At 35.1% G+C, this 26,578-nt stretch overlaps 1 protein-coding gene across 16 annotated transcripts in view; it reads right to left on the reverse strand.

Moving 5' to 3' along the window:
• Window positions 1–26,578, reverse strand: part of RAPGEF6 (Rap guanine nucleotide exchange factor 6) — a 145,732-nt gene that overhangs the window by 28,865 nt on the left and 90,289 nt on the right. For 11 of the 16 annotated variants that reach the window (XM_026696464.2, XM_087924412.1, XM_026696460.2 and 8 more), the window contains 14 exons: window positions 20,844–21,024; window positions 18,595–18,731; window positions 17,631–17,789; window positions 15,852–16,004; window positions 13,097–13,261; window positions 11,774–11,881; window positions 10,251–10,454; window positions 9,710–9,818; window positions 8,438–8,681; window positions 7,327–7,484; window positions 4,786–4,800; window positions 3,526–3,766; window positions 2,433–2,816; window positions 504–715 (listed from right to left, as the gene is read on the reverse strand). In XM_026696464.2, the coding sequence (XP_026552249.1) occupies window positions 504–715; window positions 2,433–2,816; window positions 3,526–3,766; window positions 4,786–4,800; window positions 7,327–7,484; window positions 8,438–8,681; window positions 9,710–9,818; window positions 10,251–10,454; window positions 11,774–11,881; window positions 13,097–13,261; window positions 15,852–16,004; window positions 17,631–17,789; window positions 18,595–18,731; window positions 20,844–21,024 (2,470 nt within the window). The remainder of the gene's footprint in view (window positions 1–503; window positions 716–2,432; window positions 2,817–3,525; window positions 3,767–4,785; window positions 4,801–7,326; window positions 7,485–8,437; window positions 8,682–9,709; window positions 9,819–10,250; window positions 10,455–11,773; window positions 11,882–13,096; window positions 13,262–15,851; window positions 16,005–17,630; window positions 17,790–18,594; window positions 18,732–20,843; window positions 21,025–26,578) is intronic. The other 5 variants (XM_026696465.2, XM_087924409.1, XM_026696462.2 and 2 more) reach the window with 1 other exon arrangement.

Below are 26,578 nucleotides of genomic sequence, written 5' to 3' on the forward strand. Positions count from 1 at the left end.
CATCAGCAGTTGTCAGCAAAAAGAACATGTAACAATAGATCTGAACTGCCTTTGAATTTTCAACAATAAAAGGAACTGATAGCAAGGGAGTTATCTTAATTTTCACTGCTACTTGTAGTTTGGGAAAGGGATGTTTATTTTTCCCAGAATTTTCAACTTTTTCAGTCTGAGAATCAATTCTTAAATACAGATCCTAATCCAAGAAACATTTTTTAATTACACATACTTCATTCCTCATAACATCTGGAAGCCAGGCAGAATACAAGTTTAATAAATAATAGTAAAACATCCCAAGGCATTGGGAAGGACTCAATAGGTGTACCAAAATGACAAATCTAGTCTAAAACAACTGCTTGATTATGAGACTAAGTATAATATATTCCATAAGTAAAGTAGGCCTCTATTCATAGTGGAAAGGTCAAATTCAATTTTAGTGGGCCACAAAACTTTAAAATAAAAATAACTGAATGCATTATATTTTTAATGTGTGTGTCCAGACTTGCCTTCATGTAGAAATGTAATATCTTTCTTGACCACTGGAAATAATGGAATAATTGGAGGCTGCATACTCTGACTGCTAAGGATATTGCGATACTTTGCCATGTTCCTAGATGGATCAAAAAGATCCTGAAGATCTCTAAGGTGTTTTTCATATTTGCTTGGTAACTTTTCCCATGTACCTCTGAGTCGAGCCACTGGTGCCAGATTAAGACCACTGCAAGAAATAATTTAATAGTTAGCATTGTACTGATGTACTTTATCAAAAACATATACTTTTAAAAGAGCAAAATTTTAACAAGAGCTTTTAATATGTGCTGTAACTACTTTCTGTTGGAGAGCCAGCAACTCCTACCTGCAAATGTTAGGGAAGAAAGAATTTCCTACAAAACACTGTACAGAAATCGCTCTGAGCTTTGAGAAAATTATTTCTTGCACATCAGCATCTTACTTAGATGTGATTTTGCAATCAGGAATGACTGATGTAACAAAACCATTCTCTTTTCTCCTTACATCTCTGTAGTGGAAGATAAGATTTCCACCTCAAACTGTGGTTAATATTACACTGAAGGTGATAAATAATATAGTTATGCTGGATTAAGTAAAAACTCTGGATAGCCTTAACTGAGATAATAAAAAAAACTTGCCAATTTATTGTTATTATTTTATGGCTTTGAGTCAGTTTGAACTCTTGGCAACTGCCTTCTTCTTATTGGTGAAAATGACTGACCAAGGACACATAGCTGGCTTTGTGCCTAAGACAGAGCTAGAATTTACAGTCTCCCAATTTCTAGCCTGATGCCTTAACCATTACACTAAACTAACAATGTATTACTTTATGATTAAAAATAGTGACAGAACTGTGGCTGTAATCTCTGGAACACTTAATCATATTAAACACTGGCAATATTTAGCTATAAATAATTTCAACCCAAATGAAAAATAGTAGATCTGATTGTTAATATTTTTGAATATAAAGATTCTTTTGAGTCAAGCTCGAATTTTTAGGATTAGATGGACATGTCCATTTTCTTGGCAACAATGTGGAAGTTGTTGTGGGATTTCCCCTCCGCCCCTCCCCCAGTTTCCAGGTCTAGCCCAAGATCTACAGAAAGTCCTTGATTGCCATGGCAACTGGGAATTTCTATTGCTAATTGATGCAATTGTAAAGTACATGACTGCATCATTTAGCAATGGAAATCCCACCATTCCCGGTTGCTGTCATAACCCTAGGACAGGGGTTGGCAGCCCTAAACACTTAAAAGAGCCACAAAGGTCCTAACTGGAAGCCCCCCGTTCAATTCTGGAGCCAACTGGAAGTCCAGTCCCCCTGCCCCCGCAGAGTCTTCTCCAAGCACGGCATCCTTTTTCTCTACCTGTCCTAACCAAAAGCCCTATCAATTGTGGAGCCGATTGGCAACAGGGAGCTGCAGCAGAGGGATGAAAGAGCCATATGCAACTCCACAGCCATGGGTTGCTGACCCCTGCCCTAGGACCATACTGGTCATTAAACATGAAAAAGGGAATCTCATGCAAGGAACATTGGGGAGAGAGCAGGATGAGTAGGTGCCATAGGTGGACACTAAGGAGTGTGAGCACTATGGAGCACAATCAGGCCAACAGGAGCTGCGGGAAGGCATTAATTTTCAAGATCAGCCAACCTCCTGAAGTAAAACTCAAACAAAAACTGTTAGAGACTTTCAAATTGATTTCTACTCCATACATCTAAGTATCCACAACTAATTTTTTAAAAAATCTAAATCAAAAATTTAATTAATTTCACTAATCATAAATACATATTTAGGTATCACGTTCAGCTTAAATTTGCAAATAACTTTTCAATTTGTTGGATTAAAGTCTATGATCTTCAAATCCACTTATATTCTACTTCAGTTTCCTACTACTCTATTATTTTTTAAAAGAAAATAACGAACCTAATAACAGCAAACATAGAGTTGAAATTCTTGCATTCTCTGCAATGGAGAGCAATTTTTATGAAATGTTTTACAATCTTCATCCTTTTCAGCTGATTTGTTTCAGAGAGAATTTCTGTAGCAACCCAAAACGTTTCTTGATTAATAACATCCTCAAATTGTTTCAGGTTAGTATTTCCTGTTTTAGAATCCAGCTTATATAATTCATCAATATACTCGGTAGGCTCAATGTTTCGAAACAATTCAAAGTCTCTCATTGAAAGCTGAGTAGCCACTTCAATAGTACTCAGCTGTAAAAGTGAGATTTGGCTCTCTCTTAGCAGTTCTTGAGCATCTTCATCTGAGCAGAGAGTCTCCGTTTCCATATTATTTTTCAAATAATACCTAAAAATACAGTGAGAAGCATATATGAGTTAATAACTTTGCAGAATTCTAGTCCAATTTAATAAACTAAATAACACGGAAGAAACTGCCTCTATCAAAGACAAAATATTCCCTTTTCACCCTGCTGCCCTCAATATCCTTTTAAAATTACTGTGGTTAGATGCAGATTTGTAGAATGAAGGTAAGAATAGGAGAAAAGTTCATTAATACAAATGGAGAGATTGGGTATTTTTGCCCATTACTCTTCATTACCAATCACAAGGCTTTTATATAAATTACTTGTATAAAGTATGCTTGACCTTCCACAAAAACATCATTAAATGTCCACACTATTTTCCCATGGCTACATTTATTCTCTGGGAGTCACTTTTAAAGCAGATTTTTCATTTCCCCAGAAACCATGTTCCTTTTTGGAGTGCATTAGTGTACAATCTTACGGTTAGAGCTAGATAAGTCAATATTTTATCTCTGATACAGTATTTCTCAGCTATTATTTTGTTGTTGTGATTTTTATACTTCATGTTGTGAGCTATCTATATTTTAATTATAAAATACCTGTTGATGTAACACTTAATTTTTTACTTTGGTTTACTTAACATAAACTGGCAGGTATGTATCAAATCAAGGCAATAAAATCTGTTTACGGTAAGAAATGCTGACTCTTTTTAGTATTTTCTTCTCTATCTCAACTGCAAAATGAAATATTTACCTCCCATTGAGCTGAATTCGGTCTGCTAACTTTGAGAACTGGTCGGGAAGCCTTCTCTGTTTGATGACTCCTTCAGTGCTCACAGAAACTTCACACAGAGAATAGGTCTCTGGGGTTCCTGTCAAATTGAATTCATGTACCGCGTGGCTTACAACTTCTTTTGCTGTAGTGTCTTTGCTGATGATAATGTAACAACTCTGTTGATCAGCTTTGAAGACTCTTATAACCTGATCAGGAATATCTGAGATTAAAACAGAAGAGTTAACATGTTGACTTACTTCCATGGATAATATATTATTTCTATTTTTCATTATACATATTTATTTTTTAATCTTTATAGAAAACTGACTTGCAATAAAATATTTTACATAAACTTGTATTTATTATTTTGTTCTTTGATAAAGAAAGTGGACCTTGCCCTGTACATCATTTCTCTGAGATCTAAACCCCTTTTAAAAAGCCTTTTAAAAGCCTGTAACTATTTTGGATGTTTGACTCATCCTAATGGCTATCAGCTAGGTTACTTTTTATCTGATACTTTGCTTTGTAGTATTAGCAGGGAAAGAACTATAATTGTTAACCTGACGTGGATTATGAGAAGAAATAAGTGTCTCATAAATCAATAAAGCTTACTAAACTTCAAGTATAGTGTATTGATTGCTTTTTCCTTATGGATAATTCATTCTTTGTTAAACAGCTTTTCTACATGATATACCTTCTGGTTTGGAAAAGCCAACAGAGAGAGGGCAAGGGCATATAATTTAAATGGACTGACATTTATTTTCTTCTAATGTTTCTACTCTGAACACACATGAATATACAAACTTTCTGCAAAAGACTGAATTTATAAAATAACCTTTACAGACTGATACACAATAGCCAAGCACAATTCTATCTTAGAATCTTATTCAGATATGCAGAGAAAATGTAAGGATGAAATCTTTCTCACTGTATTCCAGTTGCAGATTTATAAGAGAGAATCATATTCATAATCTCTATTCATATAAAAACAATTTCCCTACATACAGAAAAACATTTAGAAGGCTTGTCTAAATGTTTGTTTTCCTGACATGGTAGCTTTAAAAAAATACATGGAGCATCCCTGAAATCTACTATCGGAAATAGTGTGATCAATGAAGACTTGAGATGAGGTGGGTGACAAACAATTTTAATAAATAAAAAATCAAACAAAAAATAAATGCTACTATTAAAATATTCACATTTTTTAAAAAATACCCAATGGGATGTTGGGATACTTACAGTAAAAGCCAACTGCTGCAGAATGAAAAAGGGAGGAAAGTCAGAATCTAAATGTTATGCCATGAATAAAAATATTTACATAATTTCCTGAAATAAAAATCTAAATGTTTTGTATAAGTCAAACATAAAACACTCATGTCTGCTTTTGAGTCAGTGTTGACTCCTGTGGACTCTGCTGTTTCCTTGTAAATATTTCAGAAGTGGTTTGCCATTGCTTCCCTACAAGGGCTGAGAGAGAGTGACTGGCCCAATGTCACCCAACTGGCTTCATGCACTGGACTAGAACTCCAGTCTCTCGGTGTCTAACCTGTTGGTTTAACCACTATACCAAATTGTTTCTGTTATGCACACAAATGGTGCTGAAGTTGTATTTAAAGATAAAAAATGTAAACCAGGAGTGTCAAATTCATGACATCATGGCAGCGTTACGTGATGTATCGTGACTTTTTCCCCTTCACTAAACTGGGCATGGGCATGGCCAATGCATGATGCATCCGGCCTGTGAGTTTGACAGCCTGATGTAAACAATATACAGAAACACAAGCAGGTCAAATATTTTTTTATGAAGCTCTCTCTCTCTCTCATAATAAACTTGCCAGGAATTAATATGAAAACAGATATAATGAGATTTTTAAAAAGCTGGCCTACACTTGGGAATAAGTTTAGATGAGGAGCTCACTAGCTTGCAAAATATTGAATAGTCTCTAGAGTAGAAATCATGTAAGTCATGTGGTTGGTAATAAACAAATAACTATAACTTAAACTGAATGGTTTGTCAGTTTCAGGAAAAGCCTCCCCCCTAATACTGTAATCCATGTTTTTTTTAACTTTTTCCTCTCAGGACCCTCCTTCCTACTTTTAAACTTTATGGAGGACCTCAAACAAACTGTCCCTCCCCAAAGGATTATCTTGGATATTTACTGCATTAAAAATTAAAATTACTGTCATTTCTCACAATTATTTTATAGGATTTTAGATTTTCATTTTTATTTTCAACATAGCCTGGCAAATAATTTCGATTTCAGAGACCCTGGCAGAGTCTTGGGAAACCCCCAGGGGTCCTAGGACCACACTTTAAGACTATTGTATGGCATGAGCAGAGAACCTGTAGCCTTCTGATATTGGTGAAGCAGAACTTCCAAAATGCCTGATAAGGCACAGTAGATCAGCAGCATCTAAAAGGCCACAGGATCTTCATTTCCAGTTCAGGCATTTTGTGATTAATGCACTTTTCTTTTAAGAAAACATTTTACATAATTTACTCTGTTATGGGAATTAGCAGACACCTAATTCTCAGTACTTCATATTCTCCAGATTCTACAAATTTTATTATAGAGTGTACCAAAAGTAAGGTCCCACAGCCAATTTATTATGTAAATTACATTAACTGTCCAATTTAGTTGCCATTTTCTTCTAAGCATTTTTATTTTTTTCAATGCATAACCTTTTTAACATTCCTAAGTACATTTTTCTCTGAAAAAAGTATTAATAAACACATTGTATTGTATCTGGCCTATTGGATCTGGCTTTTAGTACAAGCTGTGAATTAAAGACTTTAGTAATTATATAAGTATGATTCACTTTTCCTATAAATGCATACATTTAAACAAATTCTGTTTAAATATTGGTGCATTTTACTCTTGTCCATGCTTAACTACAGAGTATTGGTGTTACCTAAACATGTTAGAAAAAATGATACTGTAAAGCTACGGTTTATCCAGATATATTAAACTGCTGGGAGAGTAGTTTAAAGTGAGATTATCAATATGTTAATGTCATCCACAGTGGCATCCTAACCAAGTCAGTGATGCCACTAAAATCCTGAATTGGATATGGCAAACCAAACACAGCTTAAATCCCTTTGGATCAGAGTTGACAGCCATCGATATTTGAGTAGCTTAATAACATCAACTGTGGTAGTTATTCTTGATTGAATCACACTAACCCCCAAACTACTGTGTGAGTTCTAGGTTCTTTGGCTCCTGTTGCCAGTTTCCGAATTGTTGATATTTACCTGGGAGGCCCTTAATGGAGCAATTCCAGGACATGTCATAAAAATACTGTGCCTGAATTGAACCCCTTCAATCCATGATCAAGAGAGGAGGACTTATTGCAGCATCACTCGGCTTGAACATTCTTAACATGTCCCTCATGTTATCAAATATCCCTCTCTAAGTGTACCCAATCCTGATAATATTTTATAAACAAGTTAAAGCAATTTTCCTCTACTGTGAGTTTGTCCCTTAGAACTAGAGTAGCTGGTTTTAAGGATATCTTAAAGGATAAGGATATCTATGAAGTTTATTAATGGCTTTTAATATTACTTTATGTTATACTTTAACTTTCATTCTTCTGTTTTGCAACTGACCTGATTGCACTGTCCAGAGTCCATTAGTTTTACGTGGGTTATAATCTTGGCAAAATATGCCATTAATTTATTCATAATACTGATTTACAAAACAATCATTAACAATTAAGGCTTTTTTTTTTTCAATAGATGAACTTTGGACACATATCACAAGAAAGAGAGATTTATTTCACCTGAAGGATTTGAAAAATCCAGCATGCTAGTTGTGGGTTGTAGGAGATCAGGACTGCTGGATGAAAGTGTGCCAGGAATAGGCATAATTGCCAAACTGTGTCTGCACTGTCTTGTTCCCACAATGCTGTCATCTTGTGACTGGCTTACACTGCCATCGCTGTAAGAGATTGTTAGAAAGTGTCAACATAGATGATCCAGAAACAAAATTATTTTAATAAAGACATGTGATGGAGGAACTCCAAAGGTATTTAGAAGTGCTAAAAGTCTGGAAATTAGAGACACAGAGGGAAATATTACTTGTACGTAAACACTCATGTTATTAACATAAATGAAGAAATGGATTATTTATGGAACTCTGGATTAAATAGGAACATTTATTCTACTTGGCCTTCTTAGAATTGGTATAAAAGACAAGACTATGATACAGGTGGTTCTTGTTTAACAATTACGCATTCAGCAATCATTTAACTGTGCAATGGCACTGAACAAGGGTAATTATGAGTCCTTGAAGTTCTAGCCAGAGCAAGACCCCATGTGACTGTGATCGGCACCTTCAGCATTTGATCCAGATTTCCAACCGCTGCAGTGCCCCATGGGCATGAGACCAGTTTGTGACCTTCTCTATAAGTCAGTGGAGAAGCTGGCAGGAAGCTGGATCATTTGAGTTCCTCATTAATGACCCACATATTTCTTGCTTAACTAGGGACTGCCAGAGCTGCTGTTGCTAAGTGACACAGTGATGTGACCTTGTGCTTTATGACCACGATGCTTAGCAACAGAAAATTTATCCCAAATACCATCATTACCTGTAACCTAAAAGAGAGCAAATTCCTTTTCTACAAGACTGAATTGATAAACCTTCCCCTGAATGCTAGTAAGATAACTTTTAATTCTGTTTCTAAATCTAGACATTATGTTTTTGCATATGCATTGATATTAACCTATTTGGAATAGTGAAGATGGGTTCTTCAGTGTAAAATTTCTATTTTTTAAAATCTCATGAACTAAATAAAAGATTGTACAAAGTTGAATCAACAGTAGTACTCATTTTAACACACCTCAAAACGTTTTCAGTTGCCTTGAAAAAAAAGGTGTAATATTTTATCATACCTGAATAGTTTTGGAGGCAAGATACTGAATCGTGTTTTGTCTAAAATTTTCTTGATTCTGTTTCTTCCTCCAGACACAGTGTTTGCTTTCATTTTCTTGTTTGCTTTCTCACGTGGAAACATTTGTTCCACATCTCCAGGAATATCTGGGATGGAATAACGATTATTTTTCTTTTCTGCTATTTTGGGAATATGTGGAACTCCATTTTTCTCCTGTCCTATCCTGCTAAGTAGTTCTTTGAATACTGTAAAAATGTAGAAAATATATTCTTTCATTAGAACATAGTGCTTGTTTAAAAATGTATTTAATAGCAAAGGTATTTAAAATTCACAGTAAGTCAAAGAGAACAGTAGTAAAACTTATCAAATTCACTCTATAGAAATGTTGCTGTACATTAGTGCCAATTTGATGATGTGCAACATGACAGTTTTATTCAAGTTTCCAGTTGATGACCACCCATTTATTTTTAAATAATTAAGCATCCACCTGTCCCAGAAGTTATGGCTAATGATGTTATATTAAGCTAGACTAAATTAACATTTAAAAAATCAAAAAAATTAAGATGTTATTTTAATAATGGTAACTTCATAGCATACATAACCATGAGAGAATTCTCAATGTTGAAGAGAGAGGCTGAAGGAGTGAAATCGGTGTCTTAAAACTCATACCTTAAACTCCTTCTCACAATGCTTTAGCTGTGCCCATTCTAAAAGTGCTCTAGGGGTCCCTAACCCACAGTCTGCAGCCCTCTGCTAGGCCAAAGCCAGCTTGGAACTGGTCCACAGAAATGGTGGACAAGCGTGTGCAAAGCTGCATTTGTGAAAGTGTTATGCACATGTGTGAAACAATCCCTTCTTCCACCCTCCTGCCGCTGTTGCTGCCACCTCTGCCAGTTCACCGAGTCAGAAAGGTTGGAGACCCCTGCTGTAGATAATGATGAAGGAATACTGAAGTGCATACACTACACATCTCTGATGGAGTACATAAAAGAAAAGATATCTCTGAACTCAACTGAAAATATCTGGAACTAACTCTGAAAGTTAATCATGCTCAACTTGCTGTATGCCAGTCCAGCTTTAAAAAAAGTGTGGTCCTTATCATAGGAAGCTTGTGAATTAGGCTATTTACACCTTGCAGTCTTAACTGCTATGACATTTACCTGTTGTATTAGATTAGAACGTTCCTCACATTTATTTTATAATTTAAAAATGCAGAATTTTTAAAAAATAACTGCAGTTAGGATCTTGGTCAACATCTCTACAAGATACTCACCAAAAATATTTGTTTTTACAGTGATGGAAAGATGAGTATTGTTTCTCAAGATTTCAGTAGCTTTTGAAAATGTAATGTTCTCAAAGTTTTGCCCATTTACTTCCATTACCTATAAAATGATACAAACAAGTTAAGACTGTAAGACACCATGCTTCTCAAATACTTTAGTACTTGATAACTTTATTATTGGCTCAGACTGAATTTGAAATTTGATTACACAAAATCACATTTTATTCATCTTAAACAACATCAGATTCAGTTCTTTCTTTTTTTTTCTCAGTACATAAGAAAGAGATTTAATGCTTTTATCCGATCATAGTTTGGCTTCACCCAGAAGTGAAAGCCACAGTTTAACAATGTTTTCTAATTATGATTGGAATGAAAATGTCGCTTTCTTTGTTTTTTTGTTTTTGTTTTGACAGGAGCATTTGAAATCAATAGAAAATTTCTTGGTCAATATATTCAGCTGAATGTGTATGCCTATCTGGTGTCACTTAACAAAATAGATTAAAAAAATATAACTGTTAAAATTTAACCTCACCTGATCACCACGTTTAAGCCCAGCTTCTGCTGCTTTGCTTCCTGATTCTACTGACTCTACAAAAATACCAAAACCTTTTTCGCTTCCTCCAAGAAGACTGAAGAAAAGTGGTGAATCTCTAGAAGGCTTTTGCAAGGTGACTTGTCTCCACTTTGCTTTTGCGGCACATGCAATGTTTAATAACCTGAGATGTCCTTTCATTTTCTGTAAATGGTCAAACAAGCAAACATGAACGTTCAACATGAAATCCTAATTATGAAGGAGGAGCTTCTATAACCATTAATATTGAACTGTAACTGAATTTCTCTGATTGGAGATTTGTGAATTAACAAATAGGAGTTTTAAATTTGCAGTTTCAAAATCTTCTCGATCAGGAACGTCAAACCAGGCAGCCCCTGGGCTGGATGCATCATACACAGGCCACACTCATCCCAGTTCTGTGAATGGGAAAAACGTCACAAAATGTCATGTGACAGCAACATGATGCTACGAGTTTGAAACCCATGTTCTAGATTTTTGACAGGAATCTTGTGCACCATGGGTATCAATCATGATTAGGCACATCTCTTATTATTCCTGTCAATTTCTAAGAGTAACACAATGGAACCCTTAGAAGGAATTTTGATACTAAGTAGGTGGGGGAGAGAGTGCAAACTTAAATTGCTTCAGTTAGGAACCAGTTTTCATTGGTATTTGTCACCCACATTTATGGATAAATATCTACCTTATTACATGAATTAAAAACAGCTATTCCAAAGTCTGCATCTCTTTGGGATTGGAGGCCCATAAACAGTGTTGAATACAAATAGAAGACTGAGCCCTGGTAGCTGCATTACATAATTTCAGCCCCACAGTTCTTGTGGACTGATCTCAAGATATTTAGTGGGAACTGCTGCTTAGTTGGCTCATAATAGTTTAGAAAAATGATGGGTAAAGACTCCCAACTCCCTTGGAATATCAAGAATAAAGGCCAGTGTCTTTGGAATTAAGCTACTCTATACAGATTGAAAGACTGGAGAGATCTTTCAACACCCAAAGTTAACAAATGAGCAAATGACCAGTTGAAGAACCATTGAGAAGAGTGGAGCCCTGCCCAGCCATCCTGAGGTAGTCATGGATCACAAGACCCCACCAAAAAACTGTCAGCTCCAAAAAAAAAATGGAATGGAGCTTTGTACAGGCAAAAAATACCACATTGTGAATCGGAGATCGCAGTGAAGAACTGTCAAATTACACAATGTAATAATATTCAGATTGCACAAAACTATCCTCCTGATGACCTTGATTCTGGGTTATTTGCCAAAACTGTGACATGTGAAAGAAAAGTCCAACAGGGCTTAAATATATATACTTTTGGGGCTTAAATATATATACTCTCCTGAATGGCATTTAAAACACAAATACGAATGGCTTCTAGGACACCCTGCTAAAATGTTTTGAACAGTTTTTTTTTATTTTTAAAGAGGTCTTAAAATATATAGATACAAAATATATAATGTATAATAGTTTATATTGGGTCCTACCGCATTTTCCAAATGTTTTTCAAATTCTTCCAAAAATCTTGTCATGGCTGGATCTCCTTCAAAATCATTAAAATGGTTATTCACCCATAGCAGTACAACTCGAGTAACCTAAGAACAAATACAAGTTGACATTTCAATACAATTCTACTGCTATATCTAGATAAAACAATGCTTAAACAGCTTACCCTTTCATTTTATGAGTTTATCAAAGTGTTAAATTATGAATTTAAAGAGGAGAAAAATCATTAATAAAATACAATACAGTAACCCCCAGAGACCCAAGGATCTATGTAATCTCAAAAGGATTTGAGAGCAGCCTTGAGATAATTTAAAATTTATAATTTATGACACTCAGAGCAAAGATTAAATACATGAATTAAATATAATAATTTTAAATAAATATTATTTCAAATTGAAAATACTGTAGGTTTATGGATTTTTTCTTACAACTTTCAGACATTTTAAATGCCCAAAATTTCCAAATGCTGTTAGAATAGAATAGAATACTTTTATTGGCCAAGTGTGATTGGACACACAAGGTATTTTTCTTGGTGCAAATACTCTCAGTATACATAAAGAAAAAGATACATTCGTTAAGAATCAAGAATCATAACATACAACATTTAATGCTGTTACGCTGATAATGAGTTCAAAGGCCTCAATTTAGCATACATTATAACCCAATTACTTCTCTACTGGCCATTTCCCAGTTACTTTATCAATCAATAGCAAGAAATACTCAGTCACATAAAATGTTACTCCAGGTTTTGAACTGCAGTAACTTTGTATACAGAATCAACATTGTTTTTGTCTTCACACTTTGTTAAGTACGCCAACTAGTACATTTAAAAAAATACTTTATACACATATAGTGTCCATCTGAATTAAATGAGGGATCATGAACTACTTTCTTTTCTGTCCAGGAATGGCATAGCCTATTACAAAGGTCAGAAGGAAATCCCATCAATCTTTATTATTCCTTGATTGTTTTTTTTGACAATATAAAACATGTCCACTTTGAATTTACACTTTTTTTTAAACAACTGCAACCCTCCTTTGGCAAAAGCTAATTAGACTGAAGTATGTTTATTTAAATTAAGAACAACCAGAATAAGCTTAATTTGGGATGCTACTTTTTGATAGTATAACATGAATAGTTGCATAGAATTTGTTCCTGTTATAATCTCTCAATATATTTCAGAAAAGATCAAACACATCCAATAAGGTGCAGCAAAAAATTCAACTATTCATCAATAGAAGTAACATTTCAAACATATGACAATTAGAAAAACCAAATTGGTAATGTCTAATTTAGGAACCAACCTTGTCCCTGAGACTGTCAACCTGAAACCATTCTAAAAGTTTGTCTCCAACTTCCAAAGGGCTTGACAAAAATGTTCTGAATGTTAATAAAAAGTCTTCAATGTAAGTTGGATCCACAATAGAGTGCTCTTCTATTAAATGCATGATGAGGCGTTCAGGTGTAGCCTTAAAACAAAGAGACTGCAGTGAACCTCCTGACAACTTAATTCTGTAGTATTAACAACCATGATACAATTCAGAGATAATGACACATAAATTCAATTCCTAAATGTCATTCATAAACTTTTATGCTAAAACAACATTTGCCCACCTATCCTCAAAATTCTTCATATTAAAATCCTTCCTTATAAATATTTTATTATTTCATTATAAACTCTGCCATTATTTTCTCACCCATGCACTTAAATGCGGTAACTACCTGTCCAATTTCTGATGTATCACTAATGCATTTCTAACCTAGCTACAGTTATTTTTTAACAGCTGGGCATGAGAAGCAAGGTGTGGCAGTTTCTTAACCCCACACTCATTGTAAGAAGAGAGATAGATATGATAATCTAAATTGAGAGTTTGGAGATGTTAGAACAGAAAACCTATATTAGCTTCCTTTTTGAGAAAAGAAATACACTTACTGTTATTTGTCAGTTGCCCAGGTAACAACAGGGATGTCTTATTTAACATCAACAAGATACTAGAATCTTAGCCAAAAACCAGGTCAATTTAAGCTATAATAACTCATTTTATTCATAAATCTTAGTAATAAATACTACAAATAAACATTTATTTGTACAAATGTTCTATTTATTTATTTGGCATTATAATTCATGCCATTTCTACACATTCAAATACAAAATTCCTTTTATGGTATCTATGAATCAAAGAATTCCTTTGTCAGGCTGGTATAGGCAACTCCAAAATTGCTTGTCCTCGGAGACTTCAATTTATTACCCTGCCATGTTGAGTTACAGTCATCTCAGGAATTTATGGCCTCTGTGGTAATCATGGATTGTCCCAAACAATAGAAGGCTGAATGCATTACTGGGGGGTCACACATTGCATTTGCTTTTCGTCTCAGGGCAATTGCAATGTGATCTGGTTTTGAAGATATTACCATTAGTCTACTGATCATTTTTCGGCTGCTTTTGATAGAATCAACTATAGTATCCTTGTGGACTGGCTGTGGAGTTTGAAATTGAGGAACACCATTTTACAGGGGTTTTCCTCTTTGGCAGCCAGGCTCAGTCATTGTTGATAGAGAAGTGGCTGAGCCCAGAGACTCTCACTTATGGAGTGCAACACATCTCAATAGTCTTGCTTCTTTTTTTACATGAAACTGTCAGGTGATCCAGAGTTAGATATGTTTTAAATAAAGAAGTAAATCACCTATTGGCTTATTTTAGACCTTGATTCTGTAGCAAGCAGATGATGCTATTGGAGTCCTGTCCCAGTGTCTGGAAGCTATGTGAGTCTTGAAGCAAACAGATTAAGACTCAATCCTGACAAGACTATGTGGCTGTGGATATCTGAGTCCCCTTACATATGAGAATTTTCCATCTTTGCTCTTGGATGGGATTGCATCTCCCAATTCAAGACTGCTGTGTGATCTGGGGATCATCCTGGACTTGCATCTCAAATGACAGTAGTAGCCAAAGGGCTTTTACACATCTAATTGCACCAGTTGAACTCTTTTCTGGAATGGAAATCCTTCAAATTGTCACCATAGTCACCTCATGAATGGACTATTGTAATGCACTTTCTATGGGACTGCTCTTGAAAACTTCTAGGAAGTTCAAGCTGGTCCAGAATGGAGTACAGATGGGCATACTTCAGTATGCCTGTGTGACCCCACTGCCCCATGAAGGTGCACTGGTTAACTATAAGCTTCTGCATACAATTCAAGGTACTGGTTATCCCCTATAAAGCCTTTCATGACATAGGGCCAGATGGTTTGTCTGATATAAATTGCCTGGCCCTGATATAAGCCACTCACATGTGCAACAGTACAATGTGCTATGCAGCTTACTGCCGCAAGTGGCAGCACCGGTGTGACAAGCCACACGATGTCTAGCTGCAAGTGGCAGCACCAGTGCAACGAGCCTTGCTACATTCTGCCCCGAGCTGTAAAGAACTCAGGCAGTGGTGTGACAGGTTTCAGAGCATGGGAGGCGTGGCTGCTGTGGTCCTAAGGTAAGCAGGTAAGACATCCCGAATATAAGACCTGGTGCTTATTTTGGGACCGAACAGAAAATGAGACAGGGTCTTATTTTCAGGAAAACACAGTATCTGATAAACCACCTATCTCCTGCAAACTGGTGAGATTGGAGCACAGTGGAACAGGGGTTCCATTGATCAAGCAATGTTGTGCCTTGTCTGTTATGTACCTGCCTCTAGAATAATATCCTCCAGGAAATTTGGATAGCTTCCACTGTAATGATGTTCAGGAAGCTATTAAAGACTATTACACTGGTGGATAGATGGAGCCTGCATTATGTGATTTTTGGTGTTGTCTTCAGGCCACTTATGTATTTTCTTTCCTGGTATTATTCTTGTTTTTTTAATTGTAAACCAAAAGTTATTAAAAGTTTGGCAGCCCTTAAGTAATTTACATGAATAAAAAAGATACAGTAATCTAGTTATTTGACTTATTTAATAATCCTTTATGATAAGAAACAAGATTTATCTTGAAAAGCAATCTTATGATATTCACAAAAGCTGGAGATTAATGAATTATTAGTAAGATATTATTTTTTGATTATACCTTAATGACAATGTGTCCTTTTCTGGTTCCACTGCGGTCTAATTCTCTATGCTCCTTCACCATAACAATTTCTCCTTCTTCCTCCACTTTATGTGTATTTTTTTCAACATGGTTCAAAATACGCCAGTAGTCTTGCTGGGCTATGCATACAAACTGTTCCAAAACAAAAAGGACATTTAAAAAACAGCAATATTATGTAAAAAAAAATTCTATTGCCAAAAATTCTTTTAATCTATCTATATATATATAAAAGCAAAATACCACTCATGCATCACAAAATCTCCAGAACTGTAAGGCCTACAAACTTGAAATTTGGCACATACGTTCCTCTTGGCTTCTAGGTGCTCACTAAGAAAGGATTTTTCAGAATGACTAACAGAGCATTAGTATTTCCTATATTATTATTAACACGCTCTGATGCTAAGGAGTTCTACTCCCCCTCCCCACCAGAAAAGAAATCTGTTCCAAATGAACAACACAAGCAGAAGAGAGGAGTTTCAGTTTTAGTTTCACAGCAGCAACCAGCTTTAGTACAGAACAGTTGAGCTAAGCCATGCCCAGGCTCCTTGTTGTCTCCTTACTCACACAGCAAATACCGTTTCAGTTTCCTCAACTCTCTCACACACTGATAGGACACTAGCCAGATGAATATCAATGGATGCTGGTAGGCAGAGGCAGAATTTTTTTTCCTTATTTTCCTCACCCAAAACTAAGCCCGACCACATAGTTTGGTAGCGAAGCATGGATATCGAACTAGTACAATGAATAAAATCAGGTCATTTCCAGCTAATTTCTTAAAGATAACTATGTGTTAAGTTCAGTTAGAAATAATACATTCAATAGAACAGATCTGATTGAGAAGTGGATTTTTAAAAAGAATATGATTCTAGTCACATTTCAGTAGAAGACAGTTGTCAATTAACCAAAGATTAAATAATAAATGTTATTGAAGAAGTAGTGTTATGAGTAAAAACATTATAAATGAAAGTTGTCTTTCTTCAATTAGCCAAAATGAACACTTACCAGAACAATTTTCTAAATCAATGTACCTCAAATGGGCTAACTTAAAAAATGTTTTCAAAGTCTGGACCCATGACTCCCCTGGAATTGAATTTCAACTATCTTTACAAAAGTTGTATTTGCAAACTTATGGCCGCTGCAGCCCCACTGCAGTCAGTTGTGACCCCATGGCTGTGATCTCCACCACTCCCTGCCAGTTACCCACAAGCAAAGTCAATGGATAAGCTGGCAGGAAGTCAGAAGTTGCTGCCACTCCCAATGCTTTATACCCCAACATTTTATTTTAATCAAGCTACCTAAAATCCACTAAATTAAAGAATATATAATAAATCTAGGAATCATTACTCCTGTGGAATTGAAATTTTTCCATTGTTCAGACCAGTCTTATTCTTGTGTCAAAGTTCTAGTCATTGCAGCACCCTTATGGAGGAAGCTGCCAGGGAGACAGAAGTCGATCCCGCTCCCACTGCTTTTTTTGCTTGCCCATGGTCATGCTGTTGATTTGTTTAGGTAAGGAAGTATCTCTGAAAGAATGAGCCAGTGGGTCATGGGGTAGTCTAAAAATGTTACATCCAGCATCAGGTAAATGGACTTCTAGTCACAAAAAATTGGCAATGGCCAAGAAAGCAGCAGAAATTTGACTGGTATTAAGGCTGTCACAGTTGGATAAATTCTTGATTATTTTAAAGGATCCTATATTATGACTGTTTATAACAAGCTTCACAAAGGTAAAATGTTTTATTCTTATATCTATCTTACCTGGCAATCATCTACTTTGGTCCTAACCACACCATTCATGTGTTGCTTTTCCAGGGATGGGGTAATTCCAAAACTATTTCCCATACAAAGACTTTCTGTTTTCCCATCAGGATAGCTAATTTCCACAGTGCCATTTAAAATAACATACCAAGAGTCAAGCTAAAAAAAAAAAAAAACCATAAAGCAATCTCAGTTATCTTGCTATGAATCAAAAAGTCTCACTCAGCAGATATACATGAGATTTGATACAAGTTCAGTTTACACTGCAACAGTGATATGACAATTCAAGAAACAATAAATAGATTAAATTCAGTTAAGTTAATGATCATTGCCTTTATTACACAAAAACCATCAGAAATCAATAAACAATTAAGAATCTCTGTCAATTACCTCTACAAAATCTCATCTTATAGTAAACAGCCTGCTCTTGTATGACATTTAACCCCACTGATAATTACAAATGGATAATGGGCATATTATTGTGGGTAGGCAGAAAATATATAGCAGAAGGATTTGAGAAACTAAACACAAGATTTGTAAACATGAATATAATATTTTCAGAGTAAGTTACATAAAATTAAAAAGTACATAAAATTAAAAAGTATAACATCTCTAAATACGTTAATAGAATCAACATGTTCAGTGGTACAGGAATATTTGCATATACGAGAGCTGGGGAATCTAAATATTCATTACAAACAATGGCAAGAGTATATAGCTTAGCTATCCTCATGGATATTTTAATGTGCTTGTCAGCCAAAAAAGAATATATCCACCTAATCTGACCCATTAGGGAATAGTAACATTGAGAACTTCTCATTATATATGTAATAATGCTAAAGACTTGTATGTTTCAGTTAACATTATTCAAATGGTCATCCTATTTGCTCAATAGAGAAACACAAAAATATATGTATCTCATGTATAATACAGTAACATTTCCATGGCAACGTGCCCTACTTACTTCTTGCCCATCTTCAAGGATAATGGCTCCTGCTTGCTCTACCACTTCAAATATCATGACTGAACAAAGTTCTCTTCTTACTGACATAGTCATGTTTGCAAATGCTGGAAGCTGATGCATAAATTCCAGTAATTGTTCTACCGGAACAAAAGTTTTATGTTAAATGTAAATGATATACTTTATAAGGCAAAACTATCATGTACATTGTCAAATGTTATTTAATTTTTATAACAAGACTGAATTTCTATCTGTATCATCCATCAACTCAAACTAATTAACATAGATAATTTCACTGACTTGAAATCAATGCTAGCTTTATATATTGAAAATGTACTTTAAACATATGGAAGGGTTATTATGTACTACATGTTACACTGAGGGAGAGAGGGAGGAAGAGATTAAATGCATAAGAACGAGACTTACCATTAAGCACTATGCAAAAAGGCTGTAGCAATCATTTTCCTACATTAGCATTTATTTGTATGCATGCATGCATGCATGCATGTATTGATTTAAAAAGACTTACACAGCCGCCCATCTAATATACAATAAAACTGAGCAGCAAATAAGGACACAATAAAACATAAAAACAATTCCCAGTAGTCTACATTTACCAGGCTCTAACCATTCACTAACCCAGACAGTCCTTGGGGAGAAAAGCCAATTTTCCAAGGTTTTTCAGAAGGCCAGAAACACTGAAGGAGGGTGTTTCATAGGACAGAAACAGCTGTAGAGAAGATTCATTGCCTAGTCCCATCAGATGACAACATTTAAGGGAACATTTAAGGGAGCATGACCATTCTACCCTATCTGGTGGAACAGACAGATGCCCTTAGGGAGAGGCATTGAGTGTTGCAGTAATCCAATCAGGAAGTGATCAAAGTGTGGACAACAGTGAGCAGAGTTTCTAGGTTCAATTGTTGCTCAAGATAAATTTGTACAAAGGCCATCCAGTCATGGCTGACACAATGTAGGGGGAGCTTTCCATTGCTTCACCTCCCACTGCATTTCTATACAACAGGATGCTATACAGATCCACAATCAGAGATTCAGCATAGAATGATCCAATCAAGGCCCCTGTCACATGCCTATCTCAAGCAGCAACCTGGATTTCAGCTGGATAGTGTGTGTGTGTGTGTGTGTGAGAGAGAGAGAGGGGCGGGGAGGGAGGGAGGGAGGGAGGCAGGGAGGAAGAGGGAGCGTGGGGGAGAGAGAGAGAGAGAGAGAAACTCCAGGTCCAGAGAAGGCAGGTAGAAATCCTCCATAAACATAAGCCTGGATAAATCTTTCAGCAAATTGGTCAAAAAGTTGAAAATTTGAGTAGGGAGGAAGCTAAGCAAGCAGCAGTCCCAAGTGATCTCTATAACCTAGTTTTATAAACCTAGTTTCCCAGATCTGGTTACGTCTGGGGTAGTATCTCTAAAGCCCACCTGGACCCCTAAATAACAACAGCCACATTTCATATCATGCCCTAGACTTGCACATGATGAAAAACCCAAAATCTAGGTAGATAACATTTGTGAAAGAAAACAGCACTTTCCATACTCAGTTGGGTTTAAAGAATACATGCCATGAGATGAACTTTATTACAAAGAAACCTAAAGTTAAGCGGCAACAGCCAGAGAATCCAGAGTTCCTAAATCTTCAGGAATCTTGGAACCACATATAAGAGACTAAAATGTAGAATAGGTTTTAGACCCTTAAGCCACTTTCCTTTATGGCATGACCCATCATATCTCCTACCATACCTTCAGGATCCCATCATCCCTGCTCTCTTTCTCCTACATAATTTATTTCTTTCCCCATGCCATTCCACTCCCAAGTTGAATGGATCTATCCATCCAACCAATCATCAACAAATGGGATAGCTCCAGACAGACTGCCAGAGCTTCTGTAAAACACATTTTGGACAGCTCCTCCCTACCACATCATCCAACCATCCAACTTCACTCTGTTCTCTCCTTAACCCTCCAGGCACTCTGCTGTGACTCAGACCAGAATCAACTTTCAGTTCTCAACTAAACTATTAACAATAACAAATCATATCTTAAGTCATTGGTTCATCCACCAGTTGTACTTTCACAGTCTCTTTGGTTGGCTGATGCCTATTGCTACAAATATGATATCCTTTAACTTTTAAAATCATTACTGTTTGGGTAAATTATTACTGCATCTTTATGTATTAATTGTAATAGCTTGTACAACAATATAACAGATTTATTTATGGAGGCAATATTTTTATTTCTCACCAATATCATCATCTGTTTTGTCAGCAGGTTCTTTTTCAAGACACTCCCGAACAACATCTCGCCCTAGCAGAGGATCAGATGTTCTATCTATGTCTTCATCTTCTTCTTCATCATCTTCAGAATCTACAGGTGCTTCTGGGAGACCAGTTAAATCTACATCTCCCATCTCACTTTCTGTAGCCTAAACATAAAAACAATAAATGATATTTAAGTTTCTGAAATTTAAACATTTATGCATGTGATGCTGGCTAATTGTCTATCTTTTATTTCCCAGGGCAATAAATCCTATGCTCCAGACGTCAAACCACTCTTAGGGAAATCAAGTAAAACCCATTATCATTAGTTAAACAAATACCAACACAAGTAGTTATGAATCTGTATCTTACATATGAACATTTGAGTAACTTGCTGGATTCTAGATTATTTGTTTTTAAAGTTACTTCAACACTGTTTAACTCTGCAATCAAAGAATTAAAACATACTCAACAACAGGAAAAAGTTATTTTAAAAAATATTCATCCCAAAATGATTTTATTAATAGCATGGGTGATATCAAAAGCAGAAAATATTAATACAATGAATTTTAACTAGATCATATAATTTGCCAGAAGAAAAAAAATATTCATATGGTGATAAGAGGAACTATATATTTAAATATCGTACAGATGAACATTGTTTAACAGCTACCCATTCAGCCACCAATCAAACTTAGAATGGCATTGAAAGAATGGTACTTATGTGTAGACCTCATACTTATGACAGCTAGAGAGATCCCACAGTCACATGATTGCCATTTGCCACCTTCTTTGACAGCTTCCTACAAGCAAAGTCAATGGGGAAGCTGGCAGGAGGTCATAAATGGTCACTACATGACATCCTCAAGTACGGATCATGATGTACTTAACAACCGCAATCAGACTGAAGGATTTTTGTTGCGAAATAACACAATCACATGTTCCTAATACTGAGGTTTATCCAAGAATTTTCTAGCCATAAATTATTTCAGGCATTAATAAGAGGTACGAGAGGGATGGGCCAATGTTTCTGACTATATAGCCTGAATTAGGAAAAAAAAGTAAATATGGTTTGTTTCAATTGTCTTATTCTCTTATTTTGCTACTCTAATATATTCTAACCACAAAATAAAACTTGACTGATCTGAAAAGGCACAGAGGCAAGAATACATGATATAAGTTGGGGGAAAAGATAAATTCCAATGCTCAGTTTTTCGGGGAAGGGGGGAGTTAATATTTCTGGAAGAAGGAAACCTTCTGTTGAATTTGTATGTGTTAGAGTAAGGTAGTCTAACATTCTTAATAGGTTCAGAAGAAAATAACATCATAACTAGAAAAAATAAACTAATATTCCAGGATTATTGAGACCTAAGTTTGAAAACATTTAAGACCATAGTACTACAGAAGTTAAGAAGCTTTGCATTAAAGAAATATTAGTTCCCATTTAAAAGTCTCATTTAAGAAAAAATATTAATACAACCAATAATTAGTATTTGCTGGACAGATTACATAGAATAATATAAAAATAAAATCTAAATCTGTCCATAATTATCTTCCCAATATGCTAGTGAAGGCCTACCTACATTGCCAAGAAACCCTGGTTTGATCAGGATTAACAAGTTTTAAAATTTATATAGCAAGCAATTCTTCCCTTGCCAGAAGTTAGTTAATTACACATAAAAAGGTTTTATCCCTCCTCCTCTGTTGAGACAGGGCTGTTCAATTTTGACATAGATGGACTCTTTGAACCCTCTTTCAAACCAGCAGTCCTCTCTATTCAAAATGTGGGCTTTGTTGTCTTCAGAAGAGTGGTCTTTGTCTTTTAAATGTAGATGGTCTGCTGAATCTTGTTCTCCTATGTTATGCCATGAATTTAAGAAGTGGTTGTTTTGTTTCCCCAATGTACAGATCTGCATGTCTCACTGCATTGTATTGCATATACCACATTGTGCAGCTCTCTACATTGGCGAAACAAAACAACCCCTTTAAATTGATTCAAAATTGAAATTGAACAACCCTCTCTCAACAGAGGGGAAGGGATATGACATCATCTATCTCCAGTCTACAACATGGTGCTTTCAGCCAGAATACTCCACACTCATTTGCACTACTCAACTGACTCTAAGGACACAGATAAACCTCCAAATGGACTCTACGACTATCTAAAAGAATGCAAATGACAGCTGTCTGCAAGGAATATAAATCCTTCCATTCTCCACCATCCAGTCAGAGCTGAAGAAACTTGTTGGATGAGAAGCGAAACATCTTCAAAGAAAAAACAAGAAAGTCTAGTTACCTCTTGAAAAAGCTTCTATGAGATAATCATGATCTAGATGGCTGAGAATTGCCATAGATCTGATGATGAATGATATTACCCAACGCCTCATATAGATATTTTAAACTGGAGCCAAGAGAACACCAAACCCTGCAGAACACCACAAAGTAGGGTCAAGGATAGGACCTCTCAGTCTGATCAATTGGAACTGACTCAGAGGAAGAAGATAATCAGCACAATACAGTGCCATTCACCTCCAATCACTTCAGCTGATCTAACAGGTCACTATGGTCAATAGTATTGCAGGCTGCCAAGAGATCAAAAAAACTACTCTACATCCAATTTACTCCAGGGGATTGCACAAAAGAATGACAAGTGCTGTCTCTGCCCCACATTTAGGTCAATATCCCATCTTACAATCTTTAATATATAAATACACACATGGATAACAGCCCTTATATGTTTAATTTATTGACTTAAAATGAGCTTTTAATTCTATTCCAAGGGGCAGATTCTGGTGGAAGCTATCCCTCATATTTATTGATCAGAGGAAATTTTATTTATATCACAACTTGTTCCAATAAATATGAGTAAGCTTACACTATGCAGTGCAGTCATTTCATGATTTATCTTTTTTAGAATATACATAATCGAAGGATCAGGTTGCAGTACAAACAAAAAAATGTGTCTTCAGAGTCAATATAGAAGTACAAATATTATAACTCCGCTACGGTCCATTACCAAGTTCACTTAACCCAATGGTTTAAAGATAATTTGGGATATATCTTTTCAAAATTAGGATGTTGTGTACCTCACTTGGTAGTGGTGATGGTGGGATAGCGAAGCACTGCTAGCAACATTTGATGTAGAATTATTTATTCCTCAAATATGAATATAATCTCCATGCAAAAATTAAAAGGAACATAAGTGGGATTTGTTTAACAACTGTCTCATACAATGACTGTTTGAAATTACGACAGTGAGGAAAAAATAACTCTGCAACCAATTCCCACATTTATATCTATAAAGCAAAGGAATACTGACATAAGATCATAAAGTGAAATGGTGTAGTTGCCATTTCACTTTAGTGGCCCTCTTTGCTTAACAGCCAAGTTGCCAGTCCCAATTATGGTTATATGTTAAAATATTCCAAACCTCTACTTTTTATAGCATTATATTACTGTTTTCTGATATTTAATATTTGGGGGCTACTTTGTGAACCAACACAAGTTATGGCAGCAAGTTTAACAGCTGTGGCACAATGGATTCATGAGTTGATATTTCTAATTAATTTTCATCTACTGGATATTGATTATGTCAAAAATCTATTGTTTTCTATTCATTTCTTTTTTTTTTGTAAAAAGTTTTTTATTTTTTCACATTTAAAAACATATTTTTAGTGAACATGATTACAGGTTTTCACATTTCCATACAAACATGACCTTGGTTACATATTCATCTTGCACATTTGATTTCATATAATATCATTACATTACATATTCTCTACACATTTTCTCAAATATTTTTCTCAAACTTATTTTATATATTTTCTATTCATTTCTTAACTTATTTCTTTTTACTTTAAATAATTCTCATTCTCTTCATATTCATTATACTTTATATTTTTATCTGTCACACTTGCAATTTCATTTCATATTCTTATTTCAAAAATTCCATCCTAATTCAAATAGTTCAAAAAATTTCCCTATAATTACTAACTTGAGCATACCACCCCTTTACCTTATACATCACTGAATTAACTCCTCTTTAATTCCTAATAATAATTTATCACTTTTTAATTATCACCTTAAAAATTAATAACAATAATCTCCTAACAACTACATAACATGTATGCATTTTAGGCCTGAATCCGCATGGTCTTCGGAACTACCGGTTCACTGAACAGGATGTACAATTAACATCTGGATCACCCGAAATGGCCCAAAATGGTAAAATCCCAGCCCTGCTCTGACTGTTTCTTTGTTTAAATCAGATACCCAAATTCAAAATTCACATACCAACCGTAAGATTGTTCATAATAAAAATACTAGAAGGATCATCTTGTGACATAGACATTTAGAAAGGATTAGTGAGATTTTCACATCCACAGCTGAAAGTAATTTGCTAATAAATTTAATTAAGGTGCAAATCTCATATGGTAGGATATGATAAAATTATTATAAGCAAGCAGCCCAAGTTAAGACTTACAAAATTTATGTCTCATCCATTTCAATTGAAAACTTAAGCACATAACTGTATATAAATCTGTCCACTGGAAATCCATGAAACCAAAGATGCTTAAACATCTATTGAATTATGCCCAAAATAATTATAGAAATATACACATAATATCTCTGTTGAACAGAGATTTATATTGCAATCTATGTAGGCAGATTGAGTGCTACATATCTATGCATATGTAAGCAATGCATGCATTGAGCTTCTGCCTTAGATATTATTGCAGCCTTAATAAAGTCTTTAAATTAAAAAAAAGTAAGGCTGAGTACATGTAAACTATAACACATACTGACCCACTGTTCATTTGACTAAGTGTGGGTAAACAGAAAAAATCAATATATCCAACTGTAATCAATATACAATTGTATCTATGCCTACTCTGTGATTTCCTTCCAGGTCTTTTTAAGAGATACAAGAAATAAAATTTAGTATTCTTCTACATGACATGAACAATATACTATCAATAAGCAACATAAGTTCCTAAATAACATTTCATTTTGTTTTGCTTATAGTGATTTATGATATTTTAATGCCACCCAACTTCAAAGAGCTCCAAGCTGATTTGGCATTTTTCATTCACTATATGAATTTCTATAGGTTATTAAGTAATATATGAGCAGATAATACTGTAGTTCAAGCATCTCATAGTTTAGTAATGTGAAGCACATGACCTGTGAAGAATTTATTCACATGCATAAACCTGATGTTTAAAAAGGTTTTCAAAATAAGCAAGTTTTTCTGCAATGTGACCATTACCATCACTACCATTATCAGCACTACTGATTTAGTCTGATAAAGAAACTTGTAACTTACTGCACAGCTAGTAACTATATAATAGAACAGAACAGAACAGAATAGAATAGAATAGAATAGAATAGCATTAGAATAGCATTATAGTATTAGAATTAGAATTAGAACAGAACAGAACAGAATTCTTTATTGGCCAAGTGTGATTGGACACAGAAGGAATTTGTCTTCAATGCATAAGCTCTCAGTGTACATAAAATATATAAATGATAAATCATGATCATAGTCATCATAAATACACTCATCATGAATCATAAGATACAACACCTAGTGATAGTCATAGTCTATGTAGCTCTTACTTCTACTGTCTGGCACTTCTATGGTTTTCAGGATGTGTTAAAAGTTCATTCTGTGTAATCAGTACATCCAATTGTAACCAATATACAATTGTATCTATTCCT

This window comes from Pseudonaja textilis, chromosome 2 (assembly GCF_049901715.1).
Source record: "Pseudonaja textilis isolate UNSWEBS1 chromosome 2, rPseTex1.2, whole genome shotgun sequence".
Classification (NCBI taxonomy): Eukaryota; Metazoa; Chordata; class Lepidosauria; order Squamata; family Elapidae; genus Pseudonaja; species Pseudonaja textilis.